The sequence below is a fragment of the Balearica regulorum genome, chromosome 5 (genome assembly GCF_011004875.1).
Source record: "Balearica regulorum gibbericeps isolate bBalReg1 chromosome 5, bBalReg1.pri, whole genome shotgun sequence".
NCBI classification, from domain to species: domain Eukaryota; kingdom Metazoa; phylum Chordata; class Aves; order Gruiformes; family Gruidae; genus Balearica; species Balearica regulorum.
Genome location: NC_046188.1, coordinates 13766400 through 13794204, shown reverse-complemented (window position 1 = coordinate 13794204; position 27805 = coordinate 13766400). Strand labels below are relative to the sequence as shown.

Sequence of the window (27805 nt, the reverse complement as noted above, 5' to 3'; positions counted from 1 at the left end):
GTTTGTGTGGAAGGGGGAGGAGGAGGAGAAGCGAGAGGAACCCGAGCCCCACCATCCGCCGAGGGGAGCGGACCGGAGCCCCCTCGCCGCCCGCGGAGCTCTTTCCCCCCCTCGCCCCGCCATGGCCTCGGGAGACACCCTGTACATCGCCACGGACGGCTCGGAGATGCCGGCCGAGATCGTGGAACTACACGAGATCGAGGTAGAGACCATCCCGGTGGAGACCATCGAGACCACCGTGGTGGGCGGCGAGGAGGACGAGGAAGAGGAGGACGAGGACGAGTGCTGCGAGGAGTGCGGCCCGCACCACCCGCCCCATCATTACCACCACCACCAGCCCATGATCGCGCTGCAGCCGCTGGTCTCGGACGGGGACCCTAGCGGGGCGGGCGGCGGCGCGGCCGGCGGCGGCGGGGGACAGCTCCATCTGCACCACCACCACCAGGAGGTGATCCTAGTGCAGACCCGCGAGGAGGTGGTTGGGGGAGACGACTCGGACGGACTGCGGGCCGACGACGGCTTCGAGGACCAGATCCTCATCCCGGTGCCGGCCCCCGCCGGGGAGGACGAGTACATCGAGCAGACCCTGGTCACAGTGGCCGCCGCCGGCAGCAAGAGCGGAGGCGGCGGCTCCTCTTCGGCCGGCGGAGGAGGCCGCGTTAAGAAGGGCGGCAGCGGCAAGAAGAGCAGCAAGAAGAGTTACCTGAGCGGGGGAGGCGGCGGCGGGGCCGAGGGCGGCGGCGGCGGCAGGAAATGGGAGCAGAAGCAGGTGCAGATCAAGACCCTGGAGGGGGAGTTCTCGGTCACCATGTGGGCCTCGGGTAAGTGCGCGCCGGACCCCTCCCTCCCCGGGCCCCAGGCCCCGCCGGCGGCTGCCCGGCTCGGCTCGGACAGTTTTGTTTTGAAGGGAGGCCATGTTTTGATGTGTGTGATGGGCGCCGCCATGTTCATCGCCAGGGCAAGTATGGCGGCTCCCCCGAAAAGATGGCGGGGTCTGCGCTGCTGCCGCCGCTGCTCCTGCCCGGCTCCGGCGGGGGGAAGGAAAGATGGCGGCGGCCGCCAAGATGGCGGCGGCTGAGGGGGGGTGCGAGAGGGAGGGAGGCAGCGCGCCGCTGGCTCCAGGACTAGGCCGCAATGGCGTAGTTTCTGCAGCAGGGGGAGGCGGGGTGTGCGGGCGGGCACAGGGTGCGGGGCGAACCCAGCCTCCTCGCTTCTCCCCCCGTCCCCGCCCCGCCGCTGCCGCCGCCGCTCCCCACGGCGCCCCGCCGCTCGCTCCACGCCTGCCCCTCGCCCTTCCCACCGCCGGCCGCCGCCCCCCGCGCCCTCTGTTCTCCTTCTCCCCCGTTTACCCGGCCCGCTGCCGGCCCGCCTCCCCCTCCCCGGCCGCCGCTGCCTTGCCGGCTCCCCGCCTGCCGCTCCTCTCCCTCCCGCCCTTGCGCTGCCGCCGCCGCGCACCCGCGGCCCCATTGGGCCGCATTTTAATGCCGAACGCGGGCGGCGGCCCCGGATGAGGCGTGTGCTGCGGGCCGTGACCGTTATGTGGGGCGGGGGGAGAACCGCCCGCCCCAGCGCCGCCCGCCCCGCCGGCTCTCCCCGGCCCGGGGACGGCGATCTCCCCGAAATACCGTTTTACAGCTCGCCCGGCGGGGGTGGGCCCGGGGGCCGCTGCGGTGGCCAGGCGGGGTGTGGGTGGGGCCTCCCCGCCCGAGGCCAGCGGTGCCGGGGGTGGGGGGTGGCACCTCTTCGCCCCCACCGGGGCTGCCCGCGCCTCTTGCTGGCTTCAGAGGGGCGGCCGCAACGAACCGGCCCTTCAGAAATCCCCTTGCCGGGGAGCCGGGGTCTGACAGCCGGGAAGGGTGGCTCCGCGCTCCGGAGGCTGACCTCCGTCCCTGGGAGCCGCGGGGAGGAAAGGAGCAATTTCTGGTTGATGCTTGGAGACCGTTCAGCTTTTCTTCGGCTAGGTCTAAAGCTTTTAAACAGGCACAGGGAGTCCGTGTTGTGTGAGATTGTATGTGGTTCTTGATGAGTTGGGGTTTTTGCGGGAGTGTCTCTTAAAGGGAATAAAATCTTGTGAAGGGGTTTAGTATCTGCGGGGCTTGGAATAAACCTGACATGCGCCTGCCCTGCCCGCGTATTTTATCTGCCACGATTTTCTGATCCTTTCCTAAAATATATGGGGGGGAGGGGAGAGAGTCGTTTTAGTCAGCAGAAAAGCGTTACTTGTGGCACAGTGGGGTTTTTGTTTAATGTTTTCTTTTTTTACAAAAAGTGTATTGCTGGCAACTAAGCTCTGTAGTCAAGGTTCTGTGCTAAAGTTATGTAAATGTGAAAAAAAAAAATAGTCAAATAGTATCAGTCCGTGTAATATTTAAATTGGTGTGTGGTTTTTGACTAGTAGGTTGGTTATCTATCTTGCATATCATAATATTTGTGCTCCTTTGAATTTTTAAAGAGTGTAGTAAGATGGAGATACTCCTTAAGCTTTTGATACAGTCTCAAATGCTTGCTCTCAGTGGTGTTTGTGGATGACTGGTAGTTGTTAGAAAGGGCAGTGTTGAAGGAAAAGTGTATTGGATGGCTGAATTCACTTGTCTGAAAAGATGGAAAGAATGGTGATTCTGATTTTCACTCTCTTACCAAACAGAGATGATTACTTAGCAAGTTTGACAGAGTATATGACACTTCTGGTGTATAGTCAGTTGACAGTCTAGTGAGTCCAATCAAAGTTCCCTGCTTCTTGATGAACAGAAAAGACTTCAAGAGTTTCCCAAATACTGTTTAGCAGAATGGGGTTCTGTATGCTTCTGTGTATCATTGTATGACTCCTGAATAAATCTACTTGCTTTTTTTTTTTCTTGGAATTGACCATCCAAGAAATGAAAAAGATAATAGGAACTAACATAGTCTTCTGGCTTGTGGAAGCTACCCAAGATAGCTGAAGGCAAGTGGATGTATGACTCATGAGCTGGCAGGATATGGGACCTCACTTAGATCAATTGACAATTTCTAGCATGCATTTGCACTCTGAAATGCAGAGTGCCTGATAGGATGCTTCCTTAGAGCTTCTGCATGCTGATTGTTACTTGACTGAAACTAAGCATGTGTATAATCAATACACTTGATTCTCTTCCCGTGTACACAACTTTTACATCAGGGTAGCCCTATTGATTTCAGTGATTTTGTTCTTTATAAGCATGACCGTGCAAGCTCAGTGGGAATGATATCCACTTGTAATTTACTGGAGATTGAATTGCATTGCTACATTCAATTCAGTTATATCCATGATGCAGAAGGATGCAGAATACCTATTCTGACTTGACTTCTAATACCAAAAAAGCACCCAAAGGCAAAAATCACAAAATATATAAGTGAAAGAAAAGTATTGAAGTTTGGCCTCCCTTCCCTGCGTGCATGTGTGCACACACACACACACACACACCCCCCCCCCCCGCACTGTCCAGCTTCAAACAGCCTTTGGTAATAACCTGCTCAGTTAAGAGTGCTGTGAAGTTTTACTGAGCCTATTGGATAGGCTTTCATGCCTCTTACACAGCTTATTGAATGTTACAGAAGTGGTCAAATGCTGAGGCTTCATTGTCCGTTTTCTGCAATTATAGAGGGGGAATGGTTGCCGGAAAAATTCCCAAGAAGCAAAACTGGAAAAAAACCCCAAACCCCAGAACGATCTACTGGCTTGCGAAAGGGCACTTGTACTGAAGTTTCCCTGCAGAATTGAGGATACTTTATTTTGAACAAAGATAGTTTTGCCTCTGTATTTTGACATAATTAAAGACTTGCATGCACACTGATGTAATTGACTGGTTTAAATGCTTAGTAAAAAGTTTATCAAAAGATGAATAGTAAATAAGGCCATGCATCAGGATAAAACAATGAGTCCTATATTGCTGTTCATGGGTATTTGAATTTGGAACAAGGGCACTTTGCTCACCACAGTGTGGGAAGGCAATGTGAATTAATTCCTTGTTACTGTTTTCTAGTGCTGCTATATTGGCTTGCACACGGGTGGTACCAAATTTAGCCAATCATAAATCTTTGTCCATGTAGGCTCCATATAATGTGTCTGGTAGCACCTCTTGATATGTGTAGAAATAATCTGTGAAATATATAGCAATGTGATCAAACAGGACTACTCAATCCTTGTCTTGTTATGTGGTTACTTAGAAATTGCAGTACTGTTGTTGGCAACCATTTAGACTTACCATAACTTCTCTTATCACCTTGGTATCTATGGTGATATCAAACTTGTGACCCATGATTACTTTAATTAAAGTGTTTAGTTTGAAACAGGAATGCTTTGTTCTAGTTCACATTAGCTTTCCAGGTCTTCAGAATGGAATTACTTGTCTTTCTTCACATGTGAAAATAAGAACTGAACAAAGGCATTCTATTTTCTGAAAGGGCTGAAGAGGTGTGTATGGTGGATACTTTAATCATGTTCCTGTAGTGTGTTTTCTCTATACTGTCTAATATCTATCCTCATTATTTTTGTTGGGGTATCTTGTAATGATTTAGAAAATTGTATATAGTTAATGCGGCTCTCAAAGTGAGACACCCCAATTTGTACTAGGAAAATTATTCTTACGAAGTGGAATTTATTTATGCCTTTGCTAGATTAAACTTGAATCATCCTCTTTAGCGACTGTCTCCAGGTTGGGTACACAGTAGTGATGGGGGAAGGATAGTTAGAAATCACTTTGTCAGATTGCGCTTGCAAAACTGATTCTTAGATGCAGGAGCATTTGGGAAGGTGGTGCTGAAATGCTGGCTTCACCAAATGCTGGAATTTCAAGCAGCTGGGGCTTAATTTTGAAGGGGAAAAATGTGTTAGTGTAACTACATCTGCTTCTAGGTAATGACTCTTGACTCTGTTCAGCCTTCAAACCTGAAATAGGTGTTGGCTTAAACTTATTATTGCTAGTCTAGATAGTCTGCAAGCTTTGGGCTGAAATAGCATGAACTAAATATTGCCCACCAACGTTAAACTGCTCAAATATCCTCCTCCTAGATGGGAAAGACAAAGATGCAGAAGTTTTGTGTATGGTTTGAAAATTATTTTTGATAATCTAGGAAGCCTGTGCTGTGGACCCATGTTTGGAAACTCTGGGGGTTCATGTTGGGTTTCTAGAAGGTTCTTCAAAACCTCTTTAAATAATTTCTAAAAAAAATCAGAAGGGGGTTAACTTTATCAGATTGCAGTCATGAGAAAAAAGAATTATCTTCTGTCTGACCACTTGTCTTACATAGTATAAATGATAGGCGAGTCATTTAGTTCAGTTGTGGGTCTATATCAAGGACAGCCAAAATTCTTTGTGATGACAGATAGGTAATGAGCTTCTTATGAAATTTTTTCATAATGGAGGCAGAAAATGATTGGTTCCTTTAAAATATTAAGATGATAATCTGTTTCTGACTTGGATTAAGACAATGATACAGGCTTTTGGTATCCATAAACATTGAGTCTGCCCAGACATTTTTGCCAGTGAACCTTAGAGGATAAGGTAGATATTTTGCTACAGCTAAACCTGGCTTTAGTTTTGAAAATGAAATACATGAATGTGGTTTATCACTTAAAATATGTCAATTAAGTTGCCTCTTGCCTTTAGCCCACCTTCAAACTAGAATCCTCTAACTTGCTGTTGGATGTTTTCCTGAGAAGTCCATGTCACTTGTATGCTGATGATTCAGAAGGTCAGAGCGCTTTGGCACAGTGTCTCACAAATGTTTAAGTCAGGTGATGACTACTGATGTATGCAGTGGTTTTGTCAGTTGGGCTCTTGGCGGTGTGAAGTAAGAGGTGGGTGACATGGGGAAAGAAGAACCTGTTCTCCATCTGTGTGCAGGGCACATCAGAGGGAAAGTAACCTAGCAGCCAATTAGGTTAAAAAATGACATACTGTGCAAAATGGAATTTAACATTCAGAAGTGTCTGCTAACTAACTGTATTAACAAGCTAATTATGGTTCTTTGCTTCCAAACATGACCAATGAACTAATTCGCCTGAGGAGATTGCAATGTGGTAGCAATAACCAAGCTGTTACCACAGTGCCTTGGTACTGCAGTTGCCGAATACCTCCTTTATCACGTAATTATGTTTCAGCTGTTCCTACAAAAAAATGTGTTTAACCATGTGATCGTAAAAAAGAAAATTTAAGCTTAAATGTTGTTCATTCTTTTAGTTGTTAAGCAGAATATCTTTTAATTTGGTACCTTGGGGAGTAAGCTATAGGATTAGGTCTCATTGCTTTGCTGCCAAGTATACATTCTGAGTTCCCTTTTACACCCATTATTTTCCACAGGGGAGAACTGATGGAATAACAATGTGTCCTTCCTGCTCTGTAATCGAGGAGGAGGATGGCCCAGAGAATTAGTGATCTAGAGGTGGAGTATGATGGCTAAAATAAAGAGTAACTGAGGCAGAAATACTGGTGGGGCTTCTTGGGTTGAGAGTTAAGGGGGTCATAAAGCTGGGGAGTTCCAGAGATGTCAGCTAGAGCTAGCTTCTATTCTAGAAATGTATGAAATAATGGGGTTCTGAGGTGGGTAGATTGTGGAATGGAAGGGCTGCAAGAGGTGGAGAAAGTGTGGTAATAAGAGCAAAAGGTAACCAGCAAAATCTTGGGAGATATATTCTACTATGTTTTGTCATTGATCCATTATGTGGAATCGGCAGTTACTAGTTTTATCCCAGTAATCTTTTTCCTACTTCAGTTGGTATTTGGGCTTGGTGCTCTTGAAACTTTGGTTATTTCACCAGTAGAAATAATGTTTTAAGTGGCAGTCAAAAGATACGGCGGGCTAAAATGCTGAACTTTCACTGATCTTAGTGCAAAAAAAATGTTGTTTGACATAACTTGCTTTGAAGTGGGTAAGTGAATCCCATTCGAGATGTGTATTGCTTGTATATAGGGCATGAGAGAAGTGCAGATGGAAGGATACTCAACATGAAGATTTGTTCGGGTATGTCCTAAACAGGTACATAGAACCACCCAATTTAGGCTAAGTATCTATCTTAATGTAATTGGACATAGAAGGATGTTGGGGGGTATCTGTGGTGTCTCTAACAAATCTGTATTTTACAACTTTATCAGATAGATTAATATTGGACATAGCTATTGCAGTGACTGGAAGTGCATGGTTTTTTGAATATAAAGTGATTAAGTAATTGACATGCATTCAGATCTTCAATATCTTTCAGAAGGTGGAACTAAAATCATGTTCCAATTTCCTTACAGAAACCTGCATTAGATCTGTAAGAATAGTGCTAAATACACACTTAAGCAGAACACGTTATATTTGAGTCTGCTGTACTCTCAAGTGGTTTTAAGGGAGAAAGCAAAGCAGATCAGAAAGTATATAGCAGTTAATGTCCTTTTCCTGACTGGCTCCATGGCTCTGTCTGTATTTAGCTTGCATGGGTGGCATCCAGATTAGCTTCGCATGGGCATAAACTGCATGGAGTTACTACACCTTATTTGGACTGTACTTCTGCAGAGGTGTCACTAGAATTTCAGGGTTGCGTCTCTGTTTTACTTTGCTTTGGATGCAGTATTTTTGATTCTCTCTTCATGAGAAGAAAAAGGGGAAATAGTTTGGATGTAGTGGGCACCAGGACGTGCTTGAAGGTAGAAAATGTCGAGCAGTCAACTTGCCCTGTTTGCAGTGAGAATATTGGTTAACTTGTCAGCCCGAGTGAGAGTTTGCTTGGACTTTAGCCTCCAAACTTTGAGCTGCCCAGGCCAGGTTGGTAGGGCATCACAAATAAACTTGTGATAAATTTGTGCATAGAGGACATTGGTAAAGTTCTTCCAAAGAACTCTGCGGGGGTTTTTTGTGTGGTGTTTTTGTTTTGTTTTCCCAATGAGTTGATAATGTTACAGGATTGTCTGGATACTGAAGAGCTACTGAAGTCTGTCTGCTGCTACTTTTGAAAAAGGTTTGACTTTGATGTGAACCAGGTATTCTATCTTGAAGGACTTTAGTTAGCCTGTCATAATGCTTCAGTGTAAGTGTTTTGTATGTTGTTGCTTTAGTCTGTTTTGGTTTAGATTAGTTTTTAAAACTGCAAGTATATGCTGCTGTAGAGATAGAGTTTTTTGATATAGGAAAATTTTATTTTTTTTTATTTTCACATAACTGTCAATATATTAAGGGATACTTTCTTTTATTTTCTACTGCATCAAAGCAGTATGCTCGTAGGTTTTCATGTTTTATTCCAATAGCCTGTGGAATTGACTTCTGTTGGCAGGCTTTTGGGAAGGCACTGAAGGCTGGCTTTCTTTCAGTTTGGACTTCAAATAGCAAGAAAGCATTGTGGAATAGTGAGCCTCTGCGCTAGGGGAGGAAAGAAGATCTTATGGAATGTATACAAAATTTCCCTGTTGACTCATGCATCTGATCTGAGGCAGGAAATGAAATCTTGTTTCTGTCATGAATGTCATCGAACAGTCAAACTGGAAGTGCTGGGTAGCTGTTGAAATGGCTACATTGAAGGCAGCTGATCTCATTCTAGTCTGCAGTGTGGAGAAGGTGTTGCTTTTAGCTTTCCAGAAGCTTTGTGCTCTTCTAAGCTCCATAATGTCTTTTCTGTCTGTGTAGGCATTGCTAAATACCTTTTCTCAAGCTTCTGTTTTGAAGAACAAATTGTTGCCAAATTGGAGGTTTAATGACTTGAACTTGTAACTCCTGCATGTGCTGTAAAACTTACCATATAATCCTTGCTTAAGGTAAATTCAGTTGCTTTTTTCAAAGCACTGGTAAAGACTGAAAGGTAGTGTGGTGAGTGGAAATTAAAAATAGATGAGATTAGAATTAAAAAACCTGTCCAAATAGTCTATTCTGTAGTTTATTCCCAGTTTAATGCTGCAGGTAGTATTTTCTTATTAACACTCCTGTCTTTGCAGTGTTGGAGTCTATTTTCCTCTTTCACCATGGAACATATACATGAACTGCTATTTGATCTGGTAGATCAGATTAAACCCCAAACTAGCAGTAACATTTCTAGAAATAGCTCAGTGACAAACATTAAAAGCAGGCATTACAAATTGAATTGAAATTTGTCCTTAGTATATTTCTTTTATTTGCATATGTCTTGTTCTCTCCTTCCTAACCTAAGTTACTGAGTAATGAACAATGTTATTTCTTGTGTTTCTGTTTAGGGAAAAAAAAACCCACAAAAAAACCCCACCACAGTGCCTCATTTGTTTTCTGCCTTATGTTTTGTTTCCTTTTCTTTTTTTTTTTTTTTTTTTACTTGGGGAAATACTATTTCTGTCCTACCACCTTATATTTCCATTCCTTAAACGCTACCTGTAAAATAAAATTGCCTGTTATTTTTGTAAATACGTTGACTTTGCAAGCCCTTTATGTGTAAAGTGATTTGCAGAATCTGCTCTCCATACACAGGATAGGAGAAGTAGTGTAGTTTATTAACATTTAGCTGAGTAGTTACACCCATATATACATCTGTCGTCCTGAGTGTATTTGAGGGTGGAAAACAGGATTGGTGCTGGTGTGAGCTCTGCACTGAGGAACATAAGTGGATGTTTCTGTTCTCTCTTCTTTGTGCATCTCTGGTTTCTGTTATAAAATAGCCAGAGGAGAGAGAAAACATTGTGTCTTGGAATATTCTAAGGTCTGAATGTGAGTAGACAGTGACAGCAGATCTTCCACCTGATCTCACTGCAGTCCTGGAGCACAAACCCATAGGAGGAGCTCCAGAGCACATAAAAGAGCAGTATCTTAACTGGCGTGCAGATCAAAGCTCTGAATGATCCCTATCTGCTGTTTACATAGTAGAGTGGGAAAGAGCTTAGGCTGGCCTCTGCCAGGGAAAGAAGAAGCCCCCTTGGGAGGGAGACACGCTGTTTAGTTTCTTGCTTTCTTTCAGACCTGTCTGCAAGTGTTGAAAAACTTTAATTTTACGGGCAGATGCTGAAGCCCATTAGCAGTTACTTTTAAATTTCTTGTCCCTCTGTGACACTTCTGTTGGAGGTCAAGGACATCTGAAGACTCTGAAGTAAAGATCAGTAGTCCTAACATCTTAGGGTAAGTATCCACCACTCCTCTGATAGGCTTGCTTGGTTAGTGACTGCTGTTGAGGTCCAGAGTGGGTATGGTGGAGGTTAGTCTTGAAGAGGTTAAGGGAATTAAATATTTAGGCATTGTTTCAGGAAAAGTGTGTTATCTTTCAAATGCAGCCAACATTCATGGGGTTGTTCCACTTATTTCCTTACTTGTTTGTAAGTAGATACGTGACTTCTGCTTTTTTTGTCTCGCCCGCTGTGTTCTTTCTGTGTTCTTCATGCTGTAACTGTATGGATGTCTTTTTGCTCTTTACAATTAGCGTGGAAATCTGGAAGTGCAGTGTATTACTCTAAGTGTGCAGCAATAGTGAATTTGTATTGAGATGCAGCCTAATAGCTCACATACTGTTTTGATCTTTAGCATGTATTAAATTCAGTGTTTTATGTATTTCAGATGATAAAAAAGATATTGACCATGAAACAGTGGTGGAAGAGCAGATCATTGGAGAGAATTCTCCTCCTGATTACTCAGAGTACATGACAGGGAAGAAACTTCCTCCTGGTGGAATACCTGGCATTGACCTCTCAGACCCCAAACAACTGGCTGAATTTGCTAGGTAAGTAAGAAGAAAGGATCTTTAAAATAGTTTTCTTTTCACTGGTTTAATTATGAAACTGTTAGGCAAAATAAATAGTAGGTTTATTATGGCTTATTATTTCATTTAATCATCTTCTGAAACAAGGGACTTCATTCAGAGCAGAGTAGCTGATACTGTGTTAAAATAACTGGATTTTATATTCAGCAGTGACTTCTTCAATGACTTCTGGTCTTTAGTTCTTGGGTAAGACTTAAACACATGGATAGACTGTGTCTTTGATGTGACAGAATGTATCTTTCATGTGAATAGTCTTAGATTCTTCAGCACCAAAGGATCTGACAAGTGAAATGCTGCAATTCAGGTTCAGTACAAGAAAGCTAGACTACAATATTTAGTTTGTAAAGCCACTTACTGTTCTTTTTCACCTGCTTCTTACTTCTTAAACTCTAAGTCTTAAACTTCTTTTTAACGGAGCCATGTGTCTTGCACTTTCAAGTGCCACTGATAATTGCAGTTTCACAATTAGTAACTATAACTGCTTGGATTTTCCTCTAGTGAATCAGAATTGTCACTCATTTACATATCAATACATTGACCTGAGTTACAAGTTCAGACTGGACATTAGAAAAAATTTCGCTGAGAGGGTTGTCAGGCATTGGAACAGGCTGCCCAGGGGTGTGGTTGAGTTGCCGTCCTTTGAGGTCTTTAGCGTAGGTGTGGTGCTTAGGGGCATGGTTTGGTGGTGGACTTGGCAGTGTTAGGTTAACTGTTGGACCTTAGGATCTTAAAGGTCTTTTCCAACCTAAACGATTCTATGATTCTACAAGGTGACTTTTACTTTCAGATAGAGGTGAAGTGACAGAAGCTCTGTTCTACGAGGGAATGCTGGAAGTGTCATGTGTCTCTTCCTCCCCCCTCTCCTCTGCAAGCCCCGGCTCTGGTACCGAGTGCTCGAGGCAGCCGGTGGCCACCAGAGGGCAACCGTGAGGTGACCAGAGAAGTCTGCTTTGGCACCTGGAAGCTGTGACTTAAGGGTTGCCTTTGCAGCATTTACTTGGCCCCCTTCTTTGTGGGCATGTGCTTGTAACTATGAAAGGCATGCTCCTTCAGTCACTGTATGGGCAGTGTTAGTGCTGGTGTCTCCAAATATTTGAGCACAACTGTTAGCTTTCTGAGGCTGCTATCATCAGTTTTTTCCATGTTGAAAGCAAAACTTATGTATGAAGCTACACTCATTTTCATTTTGTTACCAGCTGGGTATTTTTCAGAGCTCCGGTGCACAATTCTGACATTCAGAGCAGGTGGATGATCAGGTGTTGTTACTCTTACTTCCTGGGTCTAGAGGGAGAAACAGGCTTCCCCCCCCCGCCCCGGGGTTTTCAGCTAGTTGCTAGGTGGCAGGGACTGTTGAGACAAGTTCTGGTGTGGCAGCGTGGTTCGGTGTATCTTGGTATCCAGTGCGTGCATCTACTCTTGTTTCACCTCTTTGTTCTTGCTGCTTTTTACAAGCTAGTTCTGTAACTCTTCAGTGTGTTTGTACCAGAGGATTGCCAGCACAGCCTTGTCCCACGATTATTTTCAGTAAAACTGTTGGACTGTGCATTTTTGAAGGCTTCTAGTAAAATAGTTTTTCAGGGCTTGCTCTCTGCTTCAGGCTATCTGATCTGGAGATGTGTAAGAACACATCGTGAACAACTGAAAATGGGGTTTTGTCTAAAGTGGTGGGTGGTTCCAGCTATTGATATTGTTGTTACTTGGTTTACTATGGTTGATCAAAATGATTGTGTTTTCCTCCAAGACCTGCTGAAAGGTTAATGCAATTTTTTGTGAAAGCAAATATTTAAGTAATGCCCTGAGTGTACATAGCATTCTAATTCTAAAATGTTACTTACACATCTCTGCTCATCATGTGCTGAGAATGGTATTCTCAGTTATTTTAAAACATGCTGAAACCTTTGGTTCTATTAAACATCTAAGTACTTTTGTTAGGAAGTATAAATAGTTTCTCATAGGGTATTCTCAATGCAAATACTGAATATTTTTCTCCAGATTGGTTTGAATGCTTGAAATGGTTGACAGGATTTGGGCTTCTTGAAATGACCAGATTGCTTCTATCAGATCTGTCTGCATATTTCTTAATATTGTAAAGTGTACTGCATCTTTGGGTTTTAGTTAGTTTTCTGTTGAGAAAATAGTGGCAGCTGGCAGTAATTTAAAATTACCACTTTTTCTGACTCATAGTAGAATGTTCTAGGAAGTTCTAAAGCTAGAATTTGTAGCAGATGATGGAAAGATTGAGTTCTATGTGTACAGTCTCTTTTCTGTTAATATATTTCTGTACAGCAGATAAAAGGTAATCCACTTCAGTCATAAGACAAATATATGATGGTAGAGTAAGCAACTTGGGGGGACATCACCTTTAGCAATATCCCTAAGTTGCCCAAAACTTATGAAAAATTGTAAGAATTGTTCCGATAGCTTAATTGTAGATATGCGAAAACTTCAAGCATCTTCTGTTTTAAGAAAGGTTTTTTTATTTCTGGGTCAGAGTCGATGACTTGTCAAACTTTTACCTTAAAAAAAAAAATGAAAAAGATAACTGCGTTAGTTGTATGTTAGATCTTAAATGATTATGTATAGCTGAGGCTGAAGAACATGGGTGTATTATAATTTGAATATTGCTTGTTAAGGTCTTGGTCCTCTTGCAGTGAAGCATGTTGAAGGGAGTCCTTTTAGCTAATAACATGAATTCAAGCACTATTTTTTATGCTGATCAGTTGTCTTGTTGATCTAGATTGCTGTGTGCAGTACCACTAGAAACCTTGCATGGCAACCTGGAAGAAAAAACTGAGTTTACATGTACTGGAATTGGGTTTGGAGGTTCTAGGAATACAGTTGTTCATGCTAAAAGAATGTGTTTATTTAGTGTAAAGTTCTCTGAAAGTTTCAAGCATTGCTGGTTGCTTTACAATCCAGAATTTTGAAATTCTCAGTAGTGGTAGTCTGAAAAAGTTGAGCAGCACCTGAAGTTGAAACTGTTACTTTTAAACTTACTAAGTAGCTTCACGTGCTCTGCATAAGGTTTTGAGTAACAAATTTGTATTTTGACCACTTGAAAAAAGAATTATGCACAGTCCACATACAAGGAAGCATAAACTGGCTACTGAAATTGTATGTTAAGTGTATTTTGTGCAGTTGAGAGCAAGTTATTTTGGGTTGCTTTCCTGTTTTCATTAAGGTGGTTGGAAGAATCTCACTATGCATTTGTAGAAATTAGCTACTCAAAACCAGGCTAGATTCACTGTTTATAACCACGCAGCTTATTTTGATTAAACATAAATTGACCCAGACATTTGCATCAATTGTTAGGAGCAAAGTTCTGATGTTAAGTTTAAATGGGCAAAGCTTGAATTCTGGTGAAAACAGATCTCAGGCAAGATTCTGGAATTCTGATCGTGGTCTGGTTAGTGAGAGGCAAGGCAGGGGTGGACTTGATGTTTGAAGTCCTCTGTGGCTCTGCAGTCTTTTTAAAAAAAAAAAAAAATTTTTTAGTAATTCAGCATCTGCAATGGCCACCACTGCTGCTCAGCAGCTAGGTGGCACTAGCAGAGTGAGCAGTTACACTGTCTCATGTGATACAATTTTCTTTTGCTGCTTTTTTTAGTGCATTTGTCTTTGAGTCATGTGGCAGGAATCCGGATCCTTTAACTGGAACTGTTATAGCTATTCCTGGAAGGGCTTTTATACATTCTAAAACTATTGAAAACACTGTGAATAAACAAGCTGTGTCAGAACATTAAGACATGTTCAGTAATGCATAGATAAATGACCATAAATTATACCTGGTTGGGCAATTTATTGCCTATTACAAATGATTTCATTCTATTGTAGGACTTATGCATTTTCTCTAGTATACTTTAAAAATGCAATAAAAAAGAGGAAAGAAATGTGGATTTCTCTTACACAATCATAGCAGAATGTGGAAACATTAGTTGTGAATGATCTGCTAGGAAAGAAATCAAACCTAATAAATTACCGTGTTCCCATTGATACCTTTGACCTGGGACACTGGAAATCCCTTGAAGTGAAATAAGATATTTCATACAAGTCTAAATTGATTACAAGTAATTCTGTAGTTAGCTGCAAAGAAGTCGTAACTGCTTGGAAATAAAAGCTTTGGGAAATAGCAGACATATTTCTACTTGGTGCGTATGGCAAATTTATCTCAAACAAAGCCACTAAAAAGGATATCCCCAATTCCCTCTGTCTGCCTCTTACCCTCCAGACAGAGACATGACCGAACTGGCTAAAGATAGCAGAATACAGACATTGGTAAAATGAAGAAAGAGGGGACGATGCTATAGCTGGGGAATGGGCATGGTAATGGGTCCTAGTGGTAAAAACTTTACTCTCTGTGGCTTTATCTTTTGCTCTTCTTAGTACCTTTTCGGAAGGAGAGCCATTGTGAAGACTGCCATTCCTTTCTATCCACTTTCCAAAATGGATAGGAAACAAAGGAGAGGAAACAGCATTAGAGTTTGAAATTGGACACCCTTCTTAAAAGTGACAAAGCATTCCATTCTGGTCATCTAGATTTATGACTTAGGCCCCTTTATAAGGTGTACACTTTTGTACTGGTTTGGTTCTTGTTACAGAGAAGCTTAAAGGGCAGTAAACTGACAATTGCTTTACCCAAAGTACTCTTCTGTGGGAGGGGAAAATCTCTTGCTCTCTACCACACTGCAAAAGTTACTCTGTTTCCACATATGATATTCTTCATAACTGGAACAAAAATAATAATTATTTTTGCCAGAATCTTGGAGTGAAAGAGACCTTTTAATGACATTTTCCTACCTAACTGTGACCGAAGCATGGTAAGACACAGGCTGTGGGCTCTTTGGTTGTAGATAAGTTCCTAGGACACCTTGTACCACTCCCCTTTTGTCTATTTATCCAAAAGCCAGTCTAGCTAGTTTCAGGAGTTCTTCAGCACAAAGGAATTCTTGTGGCCGTGTAGGGCCATGACGCTAACATTATTTCTGCCTCAGTGTGGCAGTACAAGGGGAAGGGCAGAGCTTGATGGAACAGGTCAGAAGTGGCAGTGACACAACTGATAGAGAATAATTTCCTTCTAACTATTCTTAGGAGTGTGGTCATCAGCACAGGTGACTATGACTGCTGGTCATCAGAGACGTCTAGGATGTGTCAAAGGAGTTGCCTGAGAGAGAGTAATTCTGTTTAGGTTAGATTTATGTATAGAGGGAGAAGAAAGGATGTGAGAACCCAGAAGTTCAAAAGAGGCAAAAAAGGGAGATGACTGAACAAGGGGGAAATTCAATTCTGTTCATATTTTTTTGACTTAAGGATTTCCTTTATTCCTAGCTTTAATACTGTTTCTGTGGGTAACTTTTAGAATTGGATCTATCTACAAGATAATAGGTTGTGGAAATTGACAGAGGTTTGGGGTAGGAATTGGTTCTGTCGAGGTACAGTTCTTTTAGTTCAGCTGGATAGATAAAAGGAGGTAGTTAGCTGTTACTTTGTGATATTGCACAGTGACAGAGTTGCTTGCTTTATTTTGAGGAGCTGAGTGGTTTCTTACCTGTGATGTCACTCGATCTTTTTTATGCATGGACAAGAGAGTGTGCTTTTATGGATCTGATTCTGTGAAGCTATTGTGTTGCACACCTTGCTGTTCCCTCTGCTGTCATTCCCTCCCTCCACCCCCCTCAATACAAGTTAACGGACTTAGCCTTTAATCACAGTGTCCCAGTGCCTTGATCCAAAAGGTACACTTGCTAGTTTTTCGCAGTTAGCTAGTCTGCAGTTGCTACTATAGGCGTGGCCCATATAAACTCACTGCAGAAATGAAAATTCTGGTCTTGCCATGTAAATTGACTTTCTGCAAAGGCAGCTGTTTCAAAAGTTCCACCCAGATATTAATGTGTCTGTAATTGTTTTAAATAGTGGTATGTGTCAGAGTTCTGTTTTCGATTAGTGTTTCAGGCTAAGAAAACTTGCACGAAGCTGGTGGAGATGCTCTGCTGGGTGGGAGCCAAAAGTCTAACCACCAGCAAGAGCTACCTGCAACAGCGTAGTTAGGATCAACAGCCCAGATTCTAGTCTGGTCTTCTTTTGCAGAAAGTTAATTTTGAAGTAAGGCCAAAATCTTTTTTCTAATACATTTGAATAGTCTTTAATTTCTTCTTTGAGCGATTGTCCATATGGATTCCACAGCCTTGTAAGCAAGATGATGTTTTTGACAAAATGATCTGTCGTAGCTGTGCCCATGATGTACGTGCCCTCATGCCTTTAATCCAAGTGTACAAAGGGCCCAGCAGCTTCTTACTGCCTGTGGCACTGACAACCTGAGCACTGTTTGCTGTCTCTTCCTGTTGAAGGATCTACTTCTGCTTGGTTGCGTAGCTCGGTTGCCTGTGGAACCCTGTGCTTATACACAATCTTGTTCTGCATTGTAAGCTTGAGTTGCCCACTTTCCATACTTCCAGGAGAAATTAAAAAGATTTTAAATCTGCCCCTTTATTAGCTAAACTGTTGTCATTCTGTAGTCAATGGGGACTAAATGTTTTTATGTTCAAGTGCACTGCTGGGCCGATACTCCTCACTTTAGAAACAAAGCTTGAAAATTAAAAAGTCAGCTTATTTCAGAATGGACGCTCATAATGTTACGTGCCTGCTCAGACACCCAACTGAGAAATGTAAGGTGTATGTTCAAGCTCCAGACTGCCCCATGTCTGACCATGCAGTTCAGCTGCGATTTGTTCCTCAAGCTTCTTGACTACACTGATCTAGAAGCTTCCTAACTACATTGGCCAGGGTGTTTTCCCTCTCACTCTACTTCAGCAGCCTGTTACAGATGACACTGTTGCAGCATTTCTTTCTCAAAGATTGACTTACTGCTAGAGGCAAAACACAAGCTATAACAATCTATGGGATCTTATGCCAAGTGTAAAAAATGCAGGCACTGCCCATGAAGGTATTTACCATCTCTCTTATAGTAATTCCTTTTCTGTCTAGTCTCTCCCTTTTGTAGGTGGTCAATTAAGACTTCAGAACAACAGTGGGTTTACTCATTCTGATGATGTCATGGACACAGATCTTGGGCCTAGGAGGTTTTTTGCTTTGTTTTTTTGGGGAGCTGGGGAAATGGCTCAGCTAACATTTAACAAGATGGTAGAGTTAGGAGTAAAGGAGATGTTTTGGGCACCAGCTTTGTCCCCTGAGTGTGTATGTTCTCTCATATCCCGTCTTGTCAAAGCATTCTTCTGTGTGTCCATTTTGGCATAACAGGTGCTCATTTCTGTGCCTTTTCCTTTTATAAAAATCATAGAGACATAATAAAAAGAATCCCATGTGAAAGATAGTTGAAAGCTTTCTGTAAGAAAGCTTTTGCGTGTGTGTTTTTTCTATAGCCTTAGTACCTGTAGTGCTATCAGTCTAGAACCTCACTGGAGAGTGTAGTTAGTCAGTTAATCCCAATCTCTTGTTTGGTTTTAGGTATTTAATACTTAATCAAAGAGGCTTTGTAAATGAAACACGGCACAATCTTCCTCTATTCCAATTGGATGATATAACTTAAATCTAATCAATAAGGTCATCTGAGTTGGTCTGTAATCTTAGAAAAAGAATAGTTATCATAGAATGGTTTGGGTTGGAAGGGAACTTAAAAATCATCTAGTTCCAACCCCCCCTGCCATGGGCAGGGACACCCTCCACCAGACCAGCTTGCCCAAAGCCCCATCCAACCTGGCCTTGAACACTTCCAGGGATGGGGCATCCACAACCTCTCTGGGCAACCTGTTCCAGTGCCTCACTACCCTCACAGTAAAGAATTTCTTCCTAATATCTAATCTAAATCGACCCTCTTTTAGTTATCAGGAAGATTAAGATAATAAAGAGGCTAGTCTACAGGAACAGATACAGTTCTCTGTGTTCAGAATGTTTCTGCCCTTAAAGTTATGAAATGTTTAGGTATGCTGCTGGCGATAGTGCTGGTGCGAGAGGAGCTTTGTCAACACAAATATCTCACATCTGTCTTCTAGGAGTGTTAGTATCTGTGAATGAGAGGATTGTTGGATATGATACTCCCCAGTTTTCTTGTTTTTTGTCATGTGTATTTTTAACCCTGCAGGAGACTGCAGTGTTCTTCAGTTAGCACTGCACATATTCAGTGTAGTCTGGAGATGCTGAGCCAACAGGAGTTTCCTAAGCATCCACTTAGAGAAAAGAACAAATGCAGCCACTAAATGCTTGAGTTTTAATGTTGTATCTGTGTCAAGTGTTTTAGTCCCTACATGATCACCTGAACTATGCTACATCCGCAATACTGAGCAGTGTCAGATTGTTTGAGGGACAAATGATAGCCCACAGAGCCATGGCAGACTTCTCTATCACATATGACTCCACTGGCAGTTCAAAGGAGATTTTCCTGGATCCAGTCTTCAGGACTTCTAAGGGAGGTTTTTCACTGCTCTTGCCATAATTCAGCCTCACAAGGCCTTCCATTGGTGTCCTCTCTCATCTGTCCACATGAAGGAGGCAGGTGAAACAGCAGCTTTCAGCCGTATGCATAGGAATGCGACAGTGCCAAAGAAGACCAGACCCTGCCTGCGAAGAAACAAATGCTTATGTGGTCGAATTGGAGGGGTTTAGCTTCTTTTTCCTACAGCTCTTGGGAATTATTTTGAATGTTTAGAAGTTGCTGTTTAGCCAGTCTCAGATCAGTTATTAAAAACACATGTGAAAAAAAATACATGTATGGACTACTTGGAAATGTCGTGCCCCAACCTTGTTATTCAGTATTTGTTTCCAGGAACTGAACTTACGGGTATTAAAACTGTCTAGGATAGCAACAGACTTCTCTCTTTCTTAATGTTAAGAGTAGTGATTCTGATAAATTATTTTGTTAGATTCAAGCCACTCATACCCATATAAGTGAGATGTGAGAGTGCACCAGAAAACCTTTTGTTTAGCTTACAGATATGATATGTACCTTGTCATACAGAACTATCTTGTACTGTATTACCAGGAAAAGTCATTCAGGAGTTCACATAAACAGACTAGCTCCTCTTCTACAGCAAGGTTTTGGAACATGCAAAGTCTCATTACTTATCTGAGTGAATCTCCAACTGTATGAGGTGCATTTGTTTACATCTACCTACCTCCACCATAAAGTGGAGATAAGCCATTTCTTTTTGATTTTTTTGAAGACAGCACTACAGGTTTGAGAAATAAAGATAGGTAGTGTACTTCCCCAGAATAGTGTCCACACAGTTGACTCTTCTCTGACGTTCATCTGATGTCATCTACCTGGATTTCTGCAAAACATTTGACACTTTCCTGCATGACATCCTTGTCTCTAAATTGGAGAGAGATGGATTTGACAGATGGACCACTTGATGGATAAGGATTTGGCTGGATGGTTGCACTCAAAGAGTTGCGGTCAACAGCTCGATGTCCAAGTGGAAACCGGTGATGAGTGATGTTCTTCAGGGGTTAGTATTGGGAGTGGCACTGTTTAACATCTTTGTCAGCAACATGGACAGTGGGATCGAGTGCGCCCTCAGCAACTTTGCTGACAACACCAAGCTGTGTGGTGCGGTTGACGCGCTGGAGGGAGGGGATGCCATCCAGAGGGACCTTGGCAGACTTGAGAGGTGGGCCCCTGTGAAACTCATTAAGTTCAACAAAGCCAAATGCAAGGTCCTGCATATGAGTCGGGGCAGTGCCAAGCACAACTACAGGCTGGGTGGAGAATGGATTGAGAGCAGCCCTGAGAAGGAGGACTTGGGGATGTTGGTTAATGGGAAGCTCAACGTGAGCTGGCAGTGTGCGCTTGCAGCCCAGAAAGCCAACCGTGTCCTGGGCTGCCTCAAAAGAGGCGTGACCAGCAGGTTGAGGGAGGTGACTCCACTCTTGTGAGACTCCTCCTGTAGGACTGTGTTCAGCTCTTGGGTCTCCAACATAAGAAGGACATGGAGCTGTTGGAACAAGTCTGGAGGAGAAGGCCACAAAGATGATCAAAGGGCTGGAGCACCTCTTCTATGAAGACAGCCTGAGAGAGTTGGGATTGTTCAGCCTGGAGAAGAGGCTCCGAGGAGACCTTTATAGCAGCCTTCCGGTACCTCAAAGGGGTCTACAAGAAATCTGGAGAGGGACTGTTTACAAGGGCATGTAGTGATAGGACAAGGGATAACGGCCTTAAGCTGAAGGAGGGGAGATTTAGATTCGATAGTAGGAAGAAATTCTTTACTGTGAGGGTGGTGAGGCACTGGAACAGGTAGCTTAAAGTAAGAATAATTGCAGTTTCTGTGGCTATAACAGATGTCTACATTGTCTGTGATTCCACAACTTGCCTGCCTTTCCTGCTTCTGCAGAGTTTTCTTCTGAAGCCTTGTGGTGAAAATACTGAAGAATGATTGAGGCTACTCTGTCCTTCATGCCTGGTGCAGGGATGGAGAGGAAGTGAAGATACATAGGCCATGTGGGTACTGGCACAACAAAAACAGAGTTTTCAAACATAAACCTCCTGATTACAATTAGTATGTCAGAAAAAAAGACCCCTCTATTTCCACATATTCAAAGGACTAGGCAGGTAGTATTAAATGTTTTATTCTGTATTTCAGAGGTCTTTCTGGAAAAGCTGAACTTTCCAAATGCCAAATTATACTCCTAATATTATTAATAAAGTTTTGAAAATATTAAACTGAGTACTACTGATGCACGTAATACTATTGAAGAAATTTGTGCGTTATGTAGGCAGTTACAGGAGAAGAGCTGTCTACTAATGTTTTTGTAGTAATGTGTTGTTTGGTGTTTTTTTTTTATCTTTAAGAATGAAACCAAGAAAAATTAAAGAAGATGATGCTCCACGAACGATAGCTTGTCCTCACAAAGTAAGTGAAGTGCTCAGCTTCTGATTAGGTAGTAATTTGTAGACCAGAATTTTGTATTGATGTTTTCTCTTGAGAATGAATAACTAAAATGCCTTACTGTTAATAGACTACACTCAGTTAACTGTATGTTAGTTATCATTCTTTAGAGGCTTCCTTAAAAACCTTTCACTGAATAATATATTATTCCCATTCCTTGTCTTAAGGTTAGTGCATCCCTAATCTTCTGGTAACCATGATGCACAGTCCCTAACATGCTGGTTTTACTGTTGTGATTTCCTGCCACCCAAGAATACATACTTGAAAGAATGTTCTGAAAGCTGTTCAAAGTACGTTCCTAAGATCTATATATCCTCTGCTTGGAAACTATGACAAATTTGGAGTCTAGATCAGGAATCAGCAATTTATGGTGCAGATGCCAAAGTTGGCATTATTGGAAGACTTTGAATTACATTCCACAAAGCTGGAAGGTGCATCTGTCTTGAGTAAATGTTGCCAGTCACCTAGATTGGTAGCATCGAGCTTTATTGCATTATCCAGCTTTTGTAGAGCTTCTCTTAGCTGACTTAGTCTGTAGTGAAAAAAGACAAATACAATCTTGCTGACTTCTGGTCTAGATAAGTGTGAGCCTAAGCAAATAATCAGGGCAGATAGCTAATAGAACACATTAGAGAGCACGAATAGAAGGCTTCTTTCTGACAGCCATAGTCTAAGGAATTTGCTAGATTCCTCTTCGTGCTTATATTATTTCCAGTTCTTCACATTCTACAAGTGTCATGTTTTTAATTATAGTATAGTATATGGAGATACAGGAACAGTTACTCCTTACAATTCTGAGGAATGCTGCCTTCATTTCTTTGATTTACTTTTTCATAGCCACAACTTCATCTGAACAGGGGAAAAAAAGAATATTCTATCCTTCCATTTTCTCTCTTCTAGTGTTTCTAGGCTTTGTGTGTTCATGACTTCAGTTTAAACAAGAAAAATACTGTAGAAGATGTAACTGATCCTTTAAGAGGCAAGCAGGGGCTTTGAAATCAATGCAAAAAGAAAGTTGATGGTATCTTTATTTTGGTGCTGCTGTGCCCCGTCCAGTTCTGTTATGCGAAGTGAATGGTGGTACAACACTCCTTAAATTTGCCAAAGAAATTCTAGTGCCTGAAGAGAGAACTCTTCCTGAAAGTGGCATTTCCCCCTTTTTTAAGAAATAAGGCATATTTAAATGTGGTATTAGTTTTGAAAACAAAAGAAAAATTTCCAAAGAGGAAGCCTGCAGGGTTTAAGATTAGCAATTGAAAGTTCCTTTAGGTTCCGTTGTCGAATTTTATGCCTCGTAACACAGTGATGTTGGTAGACTAGTTTTACATAAGTTTAAACAGCATCACTTGGAGTACAGATAGAATTTACAGTTGTTAATAGAATTTTATGAGGGATTTTGAACCTTGAGGAAGACATTTATAAAACATATGATAGAAGTCCATTGATTGTCCCAAAAAGGTGAAAAAGGTATAGAAAGATTAGGTAAAGAGAGCCCCAGGTCACTGCTGACTTAAGTGTGCTCTGGAATCAAAAGTAGTATTCCTGTGTCGATGCAGCATGTCGACCCCAGATTAAGACTTCTGATGCTCCACTTGAGTTAACATGAGTATCTTTTGCTTTTAGGTTGAGTTGGCACTAACTCAGAGATTCTCCTACCTAATTCAGTTGCCCAATATCATTTTGTAGGTTTAAACTGTAGAAGCAGTGTCAATCTCTTTATATCTCAAGGTAGTAGTGATCAATCTGCTGCTGCCAGTTTGGACGAGGTAGTTTCTGTAAACTGTTACGTGCTGGAAACCCTTTTGCTCCATTTCTTCTCAGGATTGAGAAGGATGGAGAAGGAAGAGGTCAGAATGTTGGGAAGTGGAATGGTGCACGTACAAATTGGTACTAGAGAATAATCTGTGGTATATTAGAGACTATATTGTACATTGTAGTACTGTAGTACTCAGAATATAGCACATTGAAGGATATACTGTAGGTATCTATGAACTATCATTCTGTTGTCTGTTTTTTTTTCCCCTGAAAGTGTAAGTGCTTTAGTTTGGTTTATTCATTTGCTTCTGTCAGAGCCGCATCTTCTCCATGAGACTGTCCTATTACTCATTTGCTGCAAATAGTTCATAATACTAAGCGAGGTGAGGGTTTGGGTTTTTTTTTTTTTTGTTTGGGACTGGGTTGTTGTGGGATTTTTTGTGGGCTTTTCAAATGATTCATTTTCTTGGTATTGCTTTTTTAAAATAAATGTAAAGGGTCTACTTTTCAGGGCCAACTTTTAAGAAAGTATTCAGGGTATGAAAATATTTTAAATGCTTGTATTGTAGCAGATAAAACCTTCTTAATCAGAACTAGCTTATCTACTAATAGAGTTTCACTGTTCTTTTTTAAGGGCTGCACAAAGATGTTCAGGGACAACTCTGCCATGAGGAAGCATCTGCACACCCATGGCCCTCGAGTACATGTATGTGCAGAATGTGGCAAGGCCTTTGTGGAGAGCTCGAAACTAAAGCGACATCAGCTAGTTCATACCGGAGAGAAACCCTTTCAGGTATTGTTAATCTCCAGACTAAGTACCACAATTTATTTGGTAAACATATGTAGACTGTAACTGTAACCTTGCTTCCATATGATTTCAGGGATACTATGTTTTTTCTAAAATCAGATGAGGCACTGAATGATCACCTTAAAAATTGGAAATCTCTTTAAGATACTTAGGCTATCATTTAACTATTCCCATGGGCTTTTGTTAGAAATTAGCAAATTGTATGTACCTGGGGAGATACCTCCCAAAATATAATGTAAAGTTACCTACTTCAAAAATGAAGTCTGCAATTGCTGCTGAATGAGGAAAATGTCTTTCTCATCATCATCTTCTCAACTTAGCACTTGTGGACAACTGAGGCTTGGGCTGTTTGCTCAGTTGACTCATGATCCTAGTTTTCAGTAGCGGGTGTTAATCAATTTTCAGCAAAATTACAGTAATCACTGAATCTGTTCATACCAAGTCACATGAGCTTTTGCCACCAGAGGTCCCCTGACTACTTCCTATGATACGCCTTACAGATCTTTACAGGTATTCGTAGTGTTGAGCATATCCGTGTTCTCCAGTACATGTTTAAGATATGTATTTTTTGTTGAATTTTTTTAAAAATTATTTCAGAAACTTGATTTGCAGTCCTCAGGCATCCACTCAGCTGTGTATGCTGGATCTGCTGTGTGGTAAATGTAAGTATTTACCACCAAACATGCTGCCCTTTGTATTCCAAGCCCATCTTAAAAGTAAACCTGGTAAAATGAGCAAATCTTTGCAAATTATCACTGAAAGGGGGAAATTCTGATGTGAATCACTGTTTCTCTTTTCTAGTACAGCATAGCTAAATACTGTTTCAGATGCAGAGAAGGTGTTTTTAGTTTTTATCTTTGAAAATAGATACACTACTGTGGTAAAACAACCTGAAGTATTCCTTGTATTTTTTAATGCAGTTTACAAGTGATGCCCACAGCTTCACCTATAATAATCTTCAGTATCTAGCTTCACGTTTGTGCAGTCCAGTGATTTAAAGAAGAATATTGTTCTAATCAATGATCGAAATGAGTACTGTTTTGTTAGCTAATAGAGTATGTTTTTTCCTTCCAACAGTGTACGTTTGAAGGATGTGGAAAGCGTTTTTCACTGGACTTCAATTTACGCACACATGTGCGAATTCACACTGGCGACAGGCCCTATGTTTGCCCGTTTGACGGCTGCAATAAGAAGTTTGCGCAATCAACTAACCTGAAATCTCACATCTTAACACACGCTAAGGCCAAAAACAACCAGTGAAAGTTGGAGGAGAAAGTTCTTGAACTCAAAGCATCTTACAGGAGTATGAATTGGAAATAAATATGCCTCCCCTTTGTATATTGTTTCTAGGAAAGAATTTTAAAAAAGAACCCTACAAACCTAAAGGACGTGTTTTGATAAGTAGTAAATAAAAAGCAAAAAAAAACCTGCAAAAAAAACTTTAAGGTGACGTTGCTAAGATGCTCTACCTTGCTCTGTAATCCCGTTTCAAGAACACGGTGTTTTGTAAAGTGTGGCCCCAACTGGAGGGGTCAGTTCATGAACTTGCATCAAAAAAAGACAATTCTTTATACAACAGTGCTAAAATTGGACTTCTTTTCACATTCTTATAAATATGAAGCTCACCTGTTGCTTACAATTTTTTTAATTTTGTATTTTCCAAGTGTGCATATTGTACACTTTTTGGGGATATGCGTAGTAATGCTATGTGTGATTTTTCTGGAGGTTGGTAACTTTGCTTGCGGTAGATTTTCTTTAAAAGAATGGGCAGTTACATGCATACTTCAAAAGTATTTTCCTGTAAAGAAAAAAGTTATATAGGTTTTGTTTGCTATCTTAATTTTGGTTGTATTCTTTGATGTTAACACATTTTGTATAATTGTATCGTATAGCTGTAATGAAATCATGTAGTATCAAATATTAGATGTGATTTAATAGTGTTAATCAATTTAAACCCATTTTAGTCACTTTTTTTGGAGAAATACTGCCAGATGCTGATGTTCAGTGTAATTTCTTTGCCTGTTCAGTTACGGAAAGTGGTGCTCAGTTGTAGAATGTATTGTACAGGCACTGACCTTTTATTAACACCTGATAATATGTACATCCCGTGTAATAGAAAGGGCAACAATAAAACAGTGGTCCTAAAGAAAGAATATGGCAGAAAATGATCTGTAAGCACAGTCTATTTTCTTCTGTTGTCCAGAGCAGTCCTAGTTCCTCTTGACCTCCCAGAAATTGGAAGCTAAATAAACTCAAGTTTCCTTTACTTTGCATTCAATTATAATGATTTGTGATGAAATTACATCATGCCACATCAGGTGGTATACCTAAACAGAATTGGTGACAGTAATTCTGGTTTTGAGTGACCTAGACTTCCATTAACTGGAACTGTGGATTTGGAGACTTGGCAGTGTAGTGAGAAGTTTTCACTGTGCCTGGACAGCAACGAGGTAACCAACAGTATAGTAAATAGCTAAATGGGCACCTTTGTTTAGTCAAGATAAGGAGCCTTGGAGGCATAAATGCAATAACAATTGAAAGTGGGAAACGGTAGGGTTTGAGTGGTTGTACCAGAAAAAAAGAAAATTGTCTTTTTCTTTTGGCTACCTTGTTTGACTGAGTATAATGATGAAAATTCTTGGAACCTCATTGGACACCTTTTACTTCAAAACAGGAACTCAGAGTTCTCAGAGAACTTGATGGAGTTTTGATGGTCTAACTAAAAGTGCATACTACTCATTTGTTCAAAGTAAGAAATTTGCAGATACTATCATAAAATGTGACAGACTAATAAGCATAAGAATATGCACAGAAATGCATAAGTATTATTTTTTAGAGGGATGTGACATTTTATTATAGTAAACACTGTTGTTAATCTTCTGAATTCTGTTCTTACGAAGTTTGCAAAATTTTTCATGGCTAATACTGTAAAACTTACTTTGAGTCTAGTTTTGGTGGTAGTGGAAAAAACATGGGTAATAACGAAACTACATGTAAGGCCAAGGGAATTTTCATCCGTACATAAGTTAATCTGAACACTCAGCTCTAGTTATTAGGGGTAGAAGGAAAGATGAAACATTTAATTGTAAAGTCTGCATTAGAATTTTGGCAGTATTTTTTTTTTTTATATAAGCAGTTCTTGAACAGGACAATATACTGAAACTTGTATAGTTATAGTTAAATTAAATTCTGTATACAGTTAAATTAGTGTCTATTCTTTTTCAAGGAAATAAAATCAGTTCAGTCTAGTTCTAATTGACCTTACATTTTTTCTTGAACAGTATATATGATGGTGTTAGGCTTGTGCAGAAGTTTGCTTTCCTGTGTCATAAAGTGGTACCTGTTTTATTGAATTGCAGGGTAAAGAGATTCTTTGGTGGTGTCAGTACTTCATCCTTGAACATACGTTTGAGATAAAATTATTTATGTTAAATATTGATTTGAGGATTAACTGGGAATTGAAACTTGTATTGCCCCTAGTTATTTTGCATCTGATCAAGGAGAGAGATCTGAAAACTTTTCATCTAGGCCTCAAATCAGTAACATTCAATACACTCCTGAGTGTAAGTAGCAACACTTAATAGCATGAAAGATCTTGCTTTGTAACTACATAATTACATATTGGGTATGAATAAATACTTGCATTGA

General features: G+C 41.3%; 1 protein-coding gene across 1 annotated transcript; it reads left to right on the top strand.

Annotated features, from left to right (window-relative positions):
• Positions 1-121: 121 nt before the first annotated feature.
• YY1 (YY1 transcription factor) lies at positions 122-27805 on the top strand. The gene is made up of 5 exons (XM_075753577.1): positions 122-821; positions 10498-10660; positions 21498-21558; positions 23984-24142; positions 25235-27805. The coding sequence occupies exons 1-5, from the start codon at positions 122-124 to the stop codon at positions 25415-25417; spliced, it is 1266 nt and encodes a 421-aa protein (XP_075609692.1). The 3' UTR covers positions 25418-27805.